Here is a 13,643-nt window from a genome sequence, read left to right on the forward strand (position 1 = left end):
TTGCCACAAGGTCTGTTTTTAATTTATTTATTTTTGTCTGCATATGCCTGACATGAAACTACCCAATATGGTGTGTGCGCGCCCGCAGTCACTTCAACAACACTTCGCTATTTTGTTTTAGCAGCTTATAATTATCATTTCAATTACGCAAAAAACCATAAACTTCTACAAAGTGTGATCCAACAATCATCTTGCTGAGGCTAAGCAGGTGAAGGTTTGAGGGCAAAACCTGGATGATCTCCTGAATACTACTGTGATTTACGCAGAACAAAACACGAGAAATAAAGGTAGGTAACCCCTAGCTAGAGCAATCGCGACAGCCCTAAGCACGCTCTTCCACGCTACAACAACTATTTGTGTATTATTTATTGCACTAATCACAGGCCATGGCAATTATTATCTATCTTTTCTGAAAATGTTAAACAATGTACGAAGAGCTCAAGGGTCCCCTTCCTAAGCAAAGGCTGCGGCCGCTTCTTCCCTGGCAGCTCTTGTTTTCTTAACCGTGCTTTCACTAGTTTGTCCCACTCCAGCCCCCGTCCGCGCGCCCAACCCGACCTCCCCTTGCTGTCTCGGCTTCTTCATCATCTCATCGGGCCAGAGGCTGACCCCGCCCCTAAAGGCGAGCAAGCTCCGCCTTTTTCCCCCTCCCTCTTCCTTCTCTTTACGTGAATCAGCTGGTTTGAGCGTCCCTAGAAGCCGGCGGGGGATCTTGGCGGGTAAAGGCGAGGGCGCGCGCACACACACCTCATGGTGAGAGGTTTGGCGGGCGGGGGAAGGAGGCAAGAGACGACGGGAGGTGAGGGGGGCGCGAGCCGTACGTCGCGCGTGCCAGGACCCAATCTCCAACGGCCGTGTGGTGGTGCCTCCCTCGTCTACCCCCCCCCTCCGCTGCTGACCCTTAGAGCGGAGTCTAAACTAGAGCCGGGGGTGGAGGGGGGGGGGAGAAGAGAGAGAAAAACTTCAGTCACGTGATGAGGACACGGCGGGGAGGGGCATGTTGGGTGTCTCGTCTGCCTTGGCTGTCGTCATATTGCCTTCCTCTAGCATCCCAGCCCGTTCTGAACTCCTAAAGAGATGCCGAATTTCTGCCCTTTTTCTGCAGAGAAAAGCACCCCCCACGTGTTTTCTCTGTGTATAAAATGAAAAAAAAAAGGGGTTAAGGGACCCTTGCCTCAAATACATGTCCCTTTTCCATCCCGAAGGGAAAATGCCTTCTTCCCTTTTTCGTTTACTTCAGAATTTTTAGGCAGCAGAAACAGCCTCAAGTGTTTACCTGTTGCTCTCGAGTATTCTTGTCTCCTGCCTTGTGGTTCATCATGTTCAGAATAAATATCTGTTTGCCCCCCCCCCTCTTAGATGGGCTAGATTGTGTTCGCTCAGTGTTCTCTTTTTCGTGGAAAAATTAAGTATCTGGCATGGTGTCAATGCATGGCCTCATTTGACCTTTTTTAGCAGCTGTTGGGAAAGGGCCTTTCCAAAGAGAAATTTTCCTGGTGGTGGGAGATGCTGATTATGTTGCATTGCTCTTACTAGTCACAACAAATTTTATTTTAGTCTCAAAAGTTGAGTGGGGCAAACCTTTTTGTAGAGGATTGGTCTATTTGTAAACATATGAGTTGCAATAGTATGCTCACAAGGCCTAAAGAGAATTATATATGTGAAAGGACAGAAATGAGAAATTCATTTAGAGGATGGGCGTCTAAAGAGGAGTAAAAATCAAGAGGGACTAGCGCAGTAATGTCAAGGGTGCTGTGCAACTGATAGCTATGGTACTGTTTATGTGCTTTAACAGTGAAGGCAGACTACTCGGTGTCAGTTATTATGTATCCAAAACAACTCTACCCCACAGAAGAGGGAGAGATTGTGAAGCATGGAAACCCCAGGATTTACAGAAGTACCATAAAACCCCACAATCTTCAGGCAAAAATTACTCCAGGGATGTCTCTCATAAGCCAGTGAAAATTGTGCATTCTCAGTGGCCGAGGAATGCTAACCGTGGAGATTTTAAAGGAATGGAGTAGCCTGGCAAGAAGGCATGGCGGGCTGGAACCTTGGAACAGGAATATTGCGTGCTGTAACATTTTGTGACAGGTCTCATGAAAGTTCCAAAATGGGAAGCTGCTATAATAGTCTTTCATCCTCTCCTGATGAGCAATGGTGTAATAGTTCTTCGTAGGGCTTGCCTCGGGCAGGAGACCTTCAGGTTTCTACCTCTCATAAGCCAGTTCATTCCAGTTGATGACTTGGGTCCAGATTCTAAAGTTCAGCCATGTGTCTTGAAGGTAGCAAGGAACAGAAGTGTTCATTTGATGCTCAAAGACTTGTTTCCATAAGGACATGAATTAGTATGTCATATCATTTGATTTATGTAAAACAGCAGAACTCAACAGCAAATAACAAATGGTCTTGATATCCTGGTTTCCACTCTTTTGCATAGAATGGTTTGTAAACTGGAGTATATTTGCAAATGTGATGGCAAACCATGAATGAACTTTGTAACCATCCCGATGTTGTTGGACTGCAGTTCCCATACGTTATAGCTGGTAGTGAGGAATGGTGGCATTTGTAGACCCCAAGGACCTGGGGTGCTGCACTTTGTCCACTTTCTCTGCTTCCTGACCATTTGTTTCTGATGTTTCAGTGTTCCTTGAGAATGGTGCCTGTTGTGTTCAAATCGAAGCAGAACTACTAGTAAACAGGGAAAACTATGGTGATTTGGTTTATTCTCTTAAATACGAAATGCTGAATGTTCTAGACTAGTGGTTCCCAACCTTGGTCCCCAGATGTTCTTGTACTACAATTCCCAGAAGTCCAGCTGGCACTGCTAATGGTGAAGGCTTATGGGAGTTTTAGGTCAAGAACATCTGGGAACCCAGGTTTCCAAACCACTGATTCACTTTGTATTTCTTTCTTTTTGTGTTTACGGCTGTGGCAAAAAAACCCCACAACAACAAATGTTGAGAATGGCTGTTCTATACAATAGATACATCTGTCTATATAGTATACATGTACTGTATGTATATTACTCCTTGCTGGAATGTGAGCATCCTGGGGTTTAGTTAAGAATTCATACTGTGTACTGAAGAACTGTAGTGTTTTGTTCAGCAAGGAAAATATGCAGTCAGATATTCTGAATTCCTTGCACCAAGTAAACTTGTCAGGTACAACTCATAAGTTCTGTTCTGTTCATACTTTAGATGTGTTTGTCTATTTCCTTGCCTAATAAAAATAACATCCTACCATAACAATGGAAGTCTTAGGACATAAGTGAACATAACAAAGCTATTTTCATATTACAATTACTGTTTTATTATATTGTTACAAGCATTTCATTCACATCCTGCTAGTGGTAGTTAATTGCTTTTACTGTGGTATTGGATATTTTTAAAAGTAGGCCTTGGGGAAATGTGGTATAATTAATTTGAATGACTGGGTTGTTGTTGTGAGTCGGGCAGTAAACCGATACAAACGAAAATGATTAGCCGTCTTCCTTCTCAATTCTCATATCTTACAAATAAAAAAACAGGCATCATTTGAGATTGAAAAGTGAACCTCCCAAATTTAATAAGAGTTGGTTTATATAAGTGGCTAAATACAGAAGCACTGGGAAACATTCAGGGCTTGCCATATTGTGCAAACGAAACAGTTGCATGGAACAGCATAATTAGCAGGGAAGTGGTGTGTGGTCCAAGGGATACTTTTTGGAATCCCTTAATGGGTTTTGCAAGATGTTGAAATTGTTCAAAACAACATGTAACCAGTGTTGCACTTTCAAAATGACAAAGAAAACGGTGCTCAAAATAGTGTGGCACAGCTGTTTCAGGTGGCCAATTATATAGGGCTTGACTTACACAATTAGGAGTCACAACAGTTGTAAATATTTAATGTCAATCTGGAAGATAATTCTGTAGCTGTGAAGGCATGAAGATTTTGATTAAATAACACTTAAATTTTAGACAACATCTCCAGCAGTCTTGGTAGTTTGGGGAAGGCAGCAAAACTGAGCCCAGCTATTTGCCAGATTTTGATACATCATTGATTGCCACATAGATTACTATATACACTTGAAGAATTTTTTATTTTGTATGCGCTCACTCATTAAGTTGCTCCTCACATTACAGTTTTCATGGGTGGGGAAACTTTGTCCCTCCAGATGGTTTGAATAGAATTGCCAATTGTCAGAGTGGCAACTGAAGTTTCAAGGAAGTCGTATTGCTTTTGTCCAAGCAAGTAGACATTATCTCTAAGGACAAAGAGTATCAGAGAAGGAAACCAAGTAAGTAGACTTTATCTCTTAAGGACAAAGAGTATCAGAGAAGGAAACCTACTTGTTTGTTTTGGGTACTCAGGTTTTGAAGCTTTCTATCTCTACCCATTCTCAGCTGACTTCAGTGCTCAATGATTCAATGTGAAGGTGCTCATACATGTGTTGTGCTTTTTCAAAGTTGGTGCAACTGAAATCCAGGACAAATATGAAGGAACAAGAGAGATTCAGTGGGTAGATGCACTTGGGTTCATCATTTGCCATTTGGAGCAACGCAAGGAGAACAGTGCTGGCATCAAAACATTTCATCTTTTTGTTGCGTGAGCCCTGACGCTAATAACCTGAAAAATATTTGTGGGATTGTTGTGAATCTTTCACAAGTCTCTGCAGCAGCAAAGAGCCTCAAAATCCCCATGTGTCATTTGCTCTGTATAATAATGCTGTATGGCACAAAGAGCCTAGATGTGATTCCCAAACTTGGGTCCCCAGACATTCTTGGTCTTTAACACCCAGAAACCTTTGCCAGGACAGCTAGTGGTGAGAGATTCTGGGAGTTTTGTTCATGAACATTGGGGACCCAAGGTTGGGAACCACTGGCCGAGAAGTATGATATACTCCAAAATAAGTTTTTCCCTTGGATTTTGACCTGCCACATTAGCTGGGTAGCTGGACTGTCACCAGATACTAGGCCTATTTTTCCTATATTCTCTTTGTACATTTTTCCACAATCAGTTGCTCCACTGTATGACACCACAAGGTTCTGCTCCTGTGGTGTCACCCCTAAAAATATCAGAGAATGGAATTTTGGTGACTTGGCAACCTTGAGCTTGGATTACAACTCCCAACCATCCCTTACAATTTGCCATGTATGTGAGGCTGATAGAAGTTGTAGACCAAGTTACTTGGAAAGTGGAAGGCTCCCTGCCTCTGTTCTAAACATTACTGTTCTGATAAGTAATGAATTGTAGGGAAGCTGTGTTGCTGTTTCACATGATGCGTCTGTGGCAATTCAGCAGCAGTATGTCTGTCCTGCAAGAAAAAGAGCTGATAGTTTCACAGTTGCTTTCCTTGTATCACTGCAGAGAGATGACGCTCATGGCTTCTTCTAGTACAAAATCCTACATTCCCCCTTTGCAAGTACTAGTCCATATAAAATGGTGAGAAACAGCCCTTGTTGTTTTGCTGCAGCATCATATGAGATAAATATTTTGATACAGATAAGGTCTGTGTTAAAAACAGTGTTGTTCTATTCAGAAAACAAAGTGTTGAATAATCATAACTTCCAGTGTAGCGGTTCTAGTTTGGCCTTTTCATAGCTGATAAAGAGAGCGGTGCTGACTGAAAAGACCACATTGTCTTATAGGCACATTCTCTTGCAAACTAGTTTTGTTTAAAAGTTGTAAAGGCCTTTCATGGGATCTGTGGGCAGAATACGTTTCTCTGCTGAGGTTTTGTTAGTGATTTTTTAGCATTCCGGTCTTGTGTACATGTTCGTTGACTGAATGGCTGAGATGACTTTGTCTTCCCTGAATTTTGTAGTGAGTCTGTTGTGGATGGACGTCAGCTGCTGAGTTTGCATTTCACTTTCAATGGTCTTCAAAACTGTCTCATTACTATCTCAAAAAGGAATGATTTGGTGATGGACTCTTCTCACTGACAGATGGACTCGCAAGAAGAAAGGTGAGGGTATATTTTGCATACATTTTCAACTTGGTAATTGAATGTTTAACTTCAATTTGTAAATAGATACTCACAGCAGATAAGATGTTCTCTTGGGAAATTAGATGTAGGTCTTTGCAAAGTGGAAAATTTGATACTTTCGGAATACTGAGATGTGGAAGTAATTCACATTTTTGTAGGTATATGAGCAGGTAGACCAATGAAAGTATTTTGCAGGTTAGTGAACTGATTCATGTGTGTTGCATGCTGTCAAGTCGGATCTAACTTATAGCGACCCTAACAAGGCTTGCAAGGTAAGTGAAACATTTAAGGAGTGGTTTTATCAGTTCTCCTTCCCCAGTGAGTTTCCATGGCTGAGCAGGGATTCGAACCCCATTCTCTAGAGTCCTAGTTCATCACTCTACCCACTACACCCCATTGGGAGTCCAGTTAATCAGTAAAGACTAATTTAGTATGTTAATACCTATGCCTTTAAAGTTGTGCAGTATTTTAAGCTGAGGAAGAAGATGTCAGTATTGCAGTATAGCTGTTAAAACCATGGCACTCTCTTTAGAGCTGGAACTAAAAAGAAAGCTGTAAGTTGAGTGAGAGAGGCTGGCCTGAGAGAAGTCAGTCAGGACCAAGTAGAGACTTGGGCCTAGGACTCCCTGTAGACAAGTGGTTCCCAAACTTTTTTTGACTCGTGGCTCCCTTTACTTACTGGTCACTGGCTGTGGCTCCCCAGTACAGTAGGACTGCCATATATATATATGGGACCAGTACCCTCAGTTTCACTTATCCACTACACGGGGGGGAAAAATAAAAAAAAGAATTTAAAAAAAACACTTGAATACACCTTCCAGGGGTATATTTCCAGGAATGGCTACTTGATGGAACCAGAGACAATGCTATATACAGATAGCTTAAGAGAAATTCCTTAGTGGCCTGACTTCTCTGAGAAAAGCAGCTTCTGGAAAAATGGAGAAGCTGCCTTTTCTGTGGGGGCGGGCAGGGGAGGCTCCCTTGCTATCAGGAGCACAGGAAACCCAGTCCTGGGTCAGGGGATTCCCTCTTTCCAGGATGCGCAGATACCAGAGGAACTGCAAGTACAAGTGCTGTACGATAGTATGGGGGGGTAGGTAACAGAGGTATAGAGGTATGTAGGTAACAGAGAATACTGGAAATAGGCACATGACATATTTCTGACTTGCACTGAGTAATGCTGAGATCATCTGAAGTGCCTTTAGACTTTTAACAGCTGCTTGATTTGATGATGCACTCTTCTCACTGACTGACTACCCCTTCTAGAAGCTATTATTAGAGATGGGGGTATTCGTATACAAATACCCACACACAGCTGGACGTAATGAGGGGCCAGCCCCCTTGGGACCAGTTTGTCACTGCTGGCTCCACTCTCCCAGTCGCTCTGGAGGTCCCAGTCGGCTATCCAGTCATCAGCCTGGCAGGGAGACTCATCTTTCCTCCTGCCGCCAAGAGTGGATAGTTTAACGGGAGTTCTGGAGGGATTGAAAGGGAGAGTGGAGCCGCCGCCGGCGGACACATGAGTTGACAGTCCAGACCCAGGGGGCGGCACCCTCGTTACATCTAGCTGTGCAGGGGTAATTGTATATGAATACCCCCATCTCTATCATGTATGGACAAAGTCTGCATTCTGAATAATTAAGTGTGGATAATTTACACACACACACACACAGAGAGAGAGAGAGAGAGAGAGAGAGAGAATGGGATTTTTGCCAATTCTGGTTTTCTCGTGCTCTAACACTCTGAGGATTTATACAGTGTTAATTGTCTGTTTTTCTAAATAGCTCGGCAGACCAAGAAGGAGGAGGAGAGCGGGGCCAAATTTATATGTGGCAGGCTGGCTGCAGTTGTCCAGCCCCAGAAAGACTGCCAGGCTGGAGTGGAAAGACAGTATTGCAAGCAGCACTTGGAGTAAACCATGGCGTGCTTCTGTCAGATGGTATGGAACAATAGTCCTAAAATCATTATTATTTTTTATTGTGTGCAAACAGCTAAGAAAAAAGATCATCTGCAGTTATACACTGTTACTTCTGTATCAGTTGTTCTGTTCTTCATGAGTGGAATATAAAGAAAAGCAAGAACTCAGTCATGGCTATACATTTAATAGTCATGATTGAGTTCTTGCTTTTCTTTATACTCCACTTTAATAAAGTGTATAGCATGATATGGGAAGCCCGCAGAACTTTACTTCAGTTTTATGTTTATCTTTCTGCTAGAGAAATTTTCCCCAGTGTTATCTGCAGCATCATACTTTCTGGTAAATATGTTCTGTATAAATTGGCTTTCAACGATTGGTAGCTCAATAATTGTCCAGCCAGGCAGTAACTGTACTGTATTTCCACTCTGTTGTACTTTGGTGCTAGTATAATTACTTTTTTTTGCATAGTATATGCCTGGGAGTTGAATTTTGCTTAAATAATGTTTTCTTTGTTTCAGATGGTCAAGTTTACAGTTTTGGAAAAAAGCCCTGGAGGGTCGGGCTAGGAGATGCCAATAGTAATTGTCCTATACTAGAAAAGAGTTTGAGTGGACAGCATGTAATTACAGTAGCCGCTGGCAGCTTCCATAGTGGCGCAGTGACTGAAGGCGGCGTGGTGTACATGTGGGGAGAAAATTCATCTGGACAGTGTGCTGTGACCAACCAGGGCATGGTGCCAGAACCTGTACCCATCAGTATTTCTGATTCTGAAGCTAGCCCCTTCTTGCCAACAAGAATTTTGCAACTGGCATGTGGAGAGGAGCATACCCTGGCCCTATCACTGAGTAGGGAAATATGGGCATGGGGAAGTGGCTGCCAGCTTGGACTTATCACCAATACTTTTCCAGTGACCAAGCCCCAAAAGGTTGAGTACTTGGCAGGGCGTGTTGTGCTTCAGGTCGCTTGTGGGACCTCTCATAGCCTGGCTCTTGTCCAGTGCCTCCCTACCCAGGACGTAAAACCCATCCCAGAGCGATGCAATCATTGCAGCCAGCTCCTAATTACCATGACCGACAAAGAAGACCATGTCATCATCTCAGATAGTCACTGCTGCCCTTTGGGGGTGATTCTGGCTGATTCCCAGTCAGAAAGCCACATCTCTTGCTCCTCCCTAGACATTCTGGAGGGGAAGAGTGCAACAAGCAGCCAGAGTGAGGATTGTCAGAAAACCCTTAAGGAAGACGAGGCACTTGCTGCTGCAGACTGTGATGCAACAAGTATTTTTTCAAAAAACAGTGGACAGGAAGGCAATGGCATTTCAAGTCCTGGAAATCTCATGGCAACTGACAAACCAGCAGTGAAGCAGAACTTGGAAAGCATTCCAGATCATTCATTGGATAGGAGTGAGGAGAAGCAAAACAACCCACTACCTGAACAGGTATCTACATATATTAGGTAGTAGCAACTTTTGTTTCTGTGTGAGGTGCAGGTTTTGCAAAACTCTCAAAATAGCTGGGTTTTTGAATTTGCATTAGTGCTATGATTCTGAAGAAAACATTTTTTCTCTTATTAGTCTGTTATTCAAAAGCGAGAACTATCTAATTTTATATAAAGGACCCATTAAAACAGTTATCAAATTACAATAAAAATGCAGCAGAAAGAGAGGGTCAGCAAAGAAATTAGAAACCAGTATATAAAAACTCAAGATCCAAAATCCTGGGCAAATGAAAAAGTCTTTATCTGCACCATTCAAAAATCAGGTCAGGATGAGATTTTGGTCTCTGCTGCTGCTTTCTGGTCTCAGTGATTCCCACACATAGATTACTTCTGTACCTGTGGAGATACTCTTAGGAACATTCTAGAGCTTTATACCTCCCTTTAATTAATGTATAGTACTCCAGACAATGGACACTCCTCAGTTTCTTCTGTCAACTAGGCAGCATCTTGAGAACATTGAGAGCAAGTATTTCTCTTCCTTTGAAAATTTCTGTTACTTACCTTCCTTCTTTACCTCCTCCTGGGTTTTTTTTGGGGGGGGGGTTGGTCTTCATTTCTTTTAAAAAATGTAAGCATTGTTCATCATTGTCTTCACTGTTTATGGCCTCTGAGGCGCCTGTGTTCAAGCACTGTGTGTCTTGTAGCAGCAAGATACCACTAATTGATGACCGAAGAAAGTGCCTTTACTGTCTGGGTAAGGGTCACTGCGCCCAGAACTGTAAAATTTGCCTAAGCTTCACAAAGGTGGCACTTAGGGATAGGAAGCTATGGCTAAAATTCTTCTCATGGGAAGAGTCATTTAAGGCCATTGATACCATCTCAAAAGAGCAGGCCTAAACTTTAGATTAAATCATTTGTAAATATCTAATTTAAAAATATAGTAATGGAGACAGTTCTTAAAGAAGATCAAAATATCCAACAAAATAATTCTGTTGAATCAATTTGGCAAAACCTAATACCAAAGCATTTGCTTCAGTATTGAACAATAGATATACCTCAGCAGATGCTTTCAAGTCATCTAAGGCTTCCACACCAACATATTTGACATTGAAGGAAAGAAGGAAAATTTCTGAAACAGAGCCTTCAAAACCTAAAAAGACAAAGAAGGCAGATAAGAAACAACTCACATCAGTGGTAGTCTTCCCTTCAGCACAAATGTGTACTCCTCTTTTCAGAAAAACCATAGACCTTGTATGCCTGGAGTCAATGTCAGAAAAAGGAGCTGGCCTCTCTGTATGTGAGTGACAGAGGTCACCAACAAGTGATTCTTATGCTTCTTCTCCAAGCTGACATTTTGCCAATTCTCCTGAAGTGGATAAAACTGTTACTGAGATTGTGATTGAGTTCGAGTATTTCAAATCAGAGTGCTGGTACCTAGAAACTCTTAGTACATAGACTTACATGTGTTTCAAACAGAGTCTGCTGAAGAATGTGTTGATCAACCACAACTGATACAGTCAAGCAAGACTGAGTCTACCAATACTGAACCTGATCTGGAGTTATCCCCATCTATCTCCTTATCTCCAGATTCTGATGTAGGAGATACTACCGCTCTATTTTCCTCTGCAGATAAAATGCAGCCTCTTTTGCTAAGCTTGCAAAAGGACTTGCATTTTGATGGGGGAAGCCTGTTCATCAGCAAAACAGATTGCATTATGGCGGATCTGTATGAAAAGAGAAACACAGCAAAATGAGTGGGTTTTACACCATAGTACCTATAAAAGCAGTGCAGAACCTCTTTGAAAAGATCATATGTACATACTAGAGAGGGAGATCTCCTGTAGAAAAGCAAATGTCATGTTCATAACCATCCACCAGCTTCTGCAAATACCAGCACAGTTGGCCCCAATGCAAACCTACTTTAGAATATACAAAAAACTACCATACAGAGATTTTGGCTTAAATGCACATGAAACCAACAGCATACATGAAAAAATTATGGAATTTCCAACTATCTACTCCTCCCAGACCACCTGAGCATCCATTTACAACACTTTGTGCTCCATTACCAGTGACCATTGGGTGCTTGGTATCATAGCTCTTGATTATTCCATCGAATTAGAAATAATTCCACCAACCAACATTTTTCAGTCAACAAAATCATCAGAAATTTTAGAGAAATAAATTGTAACCCTTCTACAGAAGAATGCAATTGTAGATTACATGAGGAAAGAGTTCTATTCTCATTATTTTACTATGCTGAAAAAGGACAAAGAGTTATGTCTGATACTAGACTTGTAAACAGTTACATTATTGCCAGAAAATTCAAAAATAATGCTAACAAATATATTCCCACTTTTGAAAGAGGGGACTGGTTCCCAGTAATGGATCTGAAAGATGCTTATTTCCATATAGCGACAACACCAAACCGTCGTCGTTTCCTCTGTTTTGCCTTGGGACATCAAATTTATGAGTTCAGGGTGCTTCCATTTGTCCTCTCAACAACACTCCAATTTTTTATCAAATATATGGCACAACTTGCAGCATGTCTCAGGGTTAGGGGAGTAAATATTTTCCCCAGTATAGATGACTGGTTAATTGTAATGAATTTGATGGGGAAATTTCCAAAAAATCTACAAATGACACTACGACTTCTGTGGGATCTCAGGTTCAAAATCAACTTGAAAAAGTCAAATCGTCAGACAACAACGACAACGCAATACATAAGTGCCATTTTAGATTCAAACAAAGGAAAAACTTTTCTTTCTCAAAAGAGAGGTTTTTAAATGCAAGTTTTTATTTTATAGCCCAATTGCCAGTACAATCACACATTCAGCAATATATCTGTAAAAATAATACAGTTCATTCCTATAGTCCCTTAATATATTCATTCTGTTAAACTTAAAAAAAAAACAGACCAACACTTCAGCCAACTTCTCAAAATATCAACCTCAATATTTAATTCTGAACTAAAAACTAACAATAGCGCCAAATTATTATTATTATTATTATTTATTTAATTTATATGCCGCCCACTCTACCCAAAGGTCTCTGGGCGGCTCACAACAACCAAAATTCAATACAGTAAAACAAAATGATTAAAATACAGTTAAAATACAATTAAAATACAATTAAAAAATACAATTAAAATTGCCATCATTAAGACCCACAGTTAATGTTATTTCAATTAAAAGCCTTCTGGAACAGGAAGGTTTTGACCTGGCGCCGAAATATCATCAGTGTCGGCGCCAGGCGAATTTCAGTTGGGAGGGCGTTCCATAGTCTGGGGGCAGCTGCCGAGAAGGCCCTTTGTCTACAAGCCATCCCTCTTACCTCCTTGAGGGATGGCTCTTTCAAAAGGGCCCCCTGGCAAGATCTTAACAGCCTGGTAGGCTCATATGGAAGGAGGCGGTCCTTCAAGTATCCAGGGCCCAAGCCGTTTAGGGCTTTATATGTCAAAACAAGCACTTTGAATTGGGCCCGGACAGCAACTGGTAACCAATGTAAATTATACAGAATCGGCTTGATGTGCTCTCTGGCGGCCCCACCACTCACCAGCCGCGCAGCTCGATTCTGGACCAGTTGCAGTCGCCGGACCGTCTTCAAAGGCAGCCCCACGTAGAGCGCATTGCAATAATCAATACGAGATGTTACCAGTGCATGTGTAACTGTCATGAGACTCCGCTCGTCCAGGTAGGGCCGTAGCTGGTATAATTTCCGCAGCTGGAGGAAGGCGCCCCTGGCCACCGAGTCCACCTGGGCTTCCAGTGTTAGACTGGGGTCCAGGAGCACCCCCAAGCTGCGGACCCTGTCCCTTAGGGGGAGTGTAACCCCATTCAGGACAGGGAAGTGGCCCTCCAACCTGTCCGGCGAAGCACCCACTAACAGCACTTCCGTCTTGTCTGGATTGAGTTTCAATTTATTAACCCTCATCCAGTCCATTATCAGGTCCAGACACGAGTTCAGCACAGAAATCGCCTCACCTGGCTTGGTGGAAAACGAGAGGTAGAGCTGAGTGTCGTCAGCTTATTGCTGACTCCTCAGCCCAAACCTCCTGATGACCTCTCCCAGCGGTTTCATGTAAATGTTAAACAGCATGGGGGACAGTATTGAGCCCTGAGGAACCCCATGACATAACTGCCATGGGGCAGAGCAACTGTCCCCCAGCACCACCCTCTGGACATGGTCAGCCAGGAAGGAGCGGAACCACCGTAAAACAGTGCCCCCAAGTCCCAACCCAGCCAGCCTATCCAGAAGGACACCATGGTCGATGGTGTCGAAAGCTGCTGAGAGGTCCAGGAGTATCAACAGGGTCACACT

The 13,643-nt window shown here is 42.5% G+C and overlaps 1 protein-coding gene across 3 annotated transcripts in view; it reads left to right on the top strand.

The window, feature by feature from the left end:
* Positions 1-607: 607 nt before the first annotated feature.
* The window catches only part of ALS2 (alsin Rho guanine nucleotide exchange factor ALS2), a 91,005-nt gene continuing 77,969 nt past the window's right edge, over positions 608-13,643 (top strand). For 2 of the 3 annotated variants that reach the window (XR_013538282.1, XM_020814474.3), the window contains exons 1-4: positions 608-753; positions 5,807-5,947; positions 7,753-7,907; positions 8,405-9,324. Coding sequence is in view for 2 of the 3 variants with exons in the window: in XM_020814474.3 (XP_020670133.3) it covers positions 5,928-5,947; positions 7,753-7,907; positions 8,405-9,324 (1,095 nt within the window). In the remaining variant the exon portion in view is untranslated. The remainder of the gene's footprint in view (positions 754-5,806; positions 5,948-7,752; positions 7,908-8,404; positions 9,325-13,643) is intronic. The other variant, XM_072978760.2, reaches the window with a different exon arrangement.

This window comes from Pogona vitticeps, chromosome 1, assembly GCF_051106095.1.
Source record: "Pogona vitticeps strain Pit_001003342236 chromosome 1, PviZW2.1, whole genome shotgun sequence".
In the NCBI taxonomy this organism is placed as follows: Eukaryota; Metazoa; Chordata; class Lepidosauria; order Squamata; family Agamidae; genus Pogona; species Pogona vitticeps.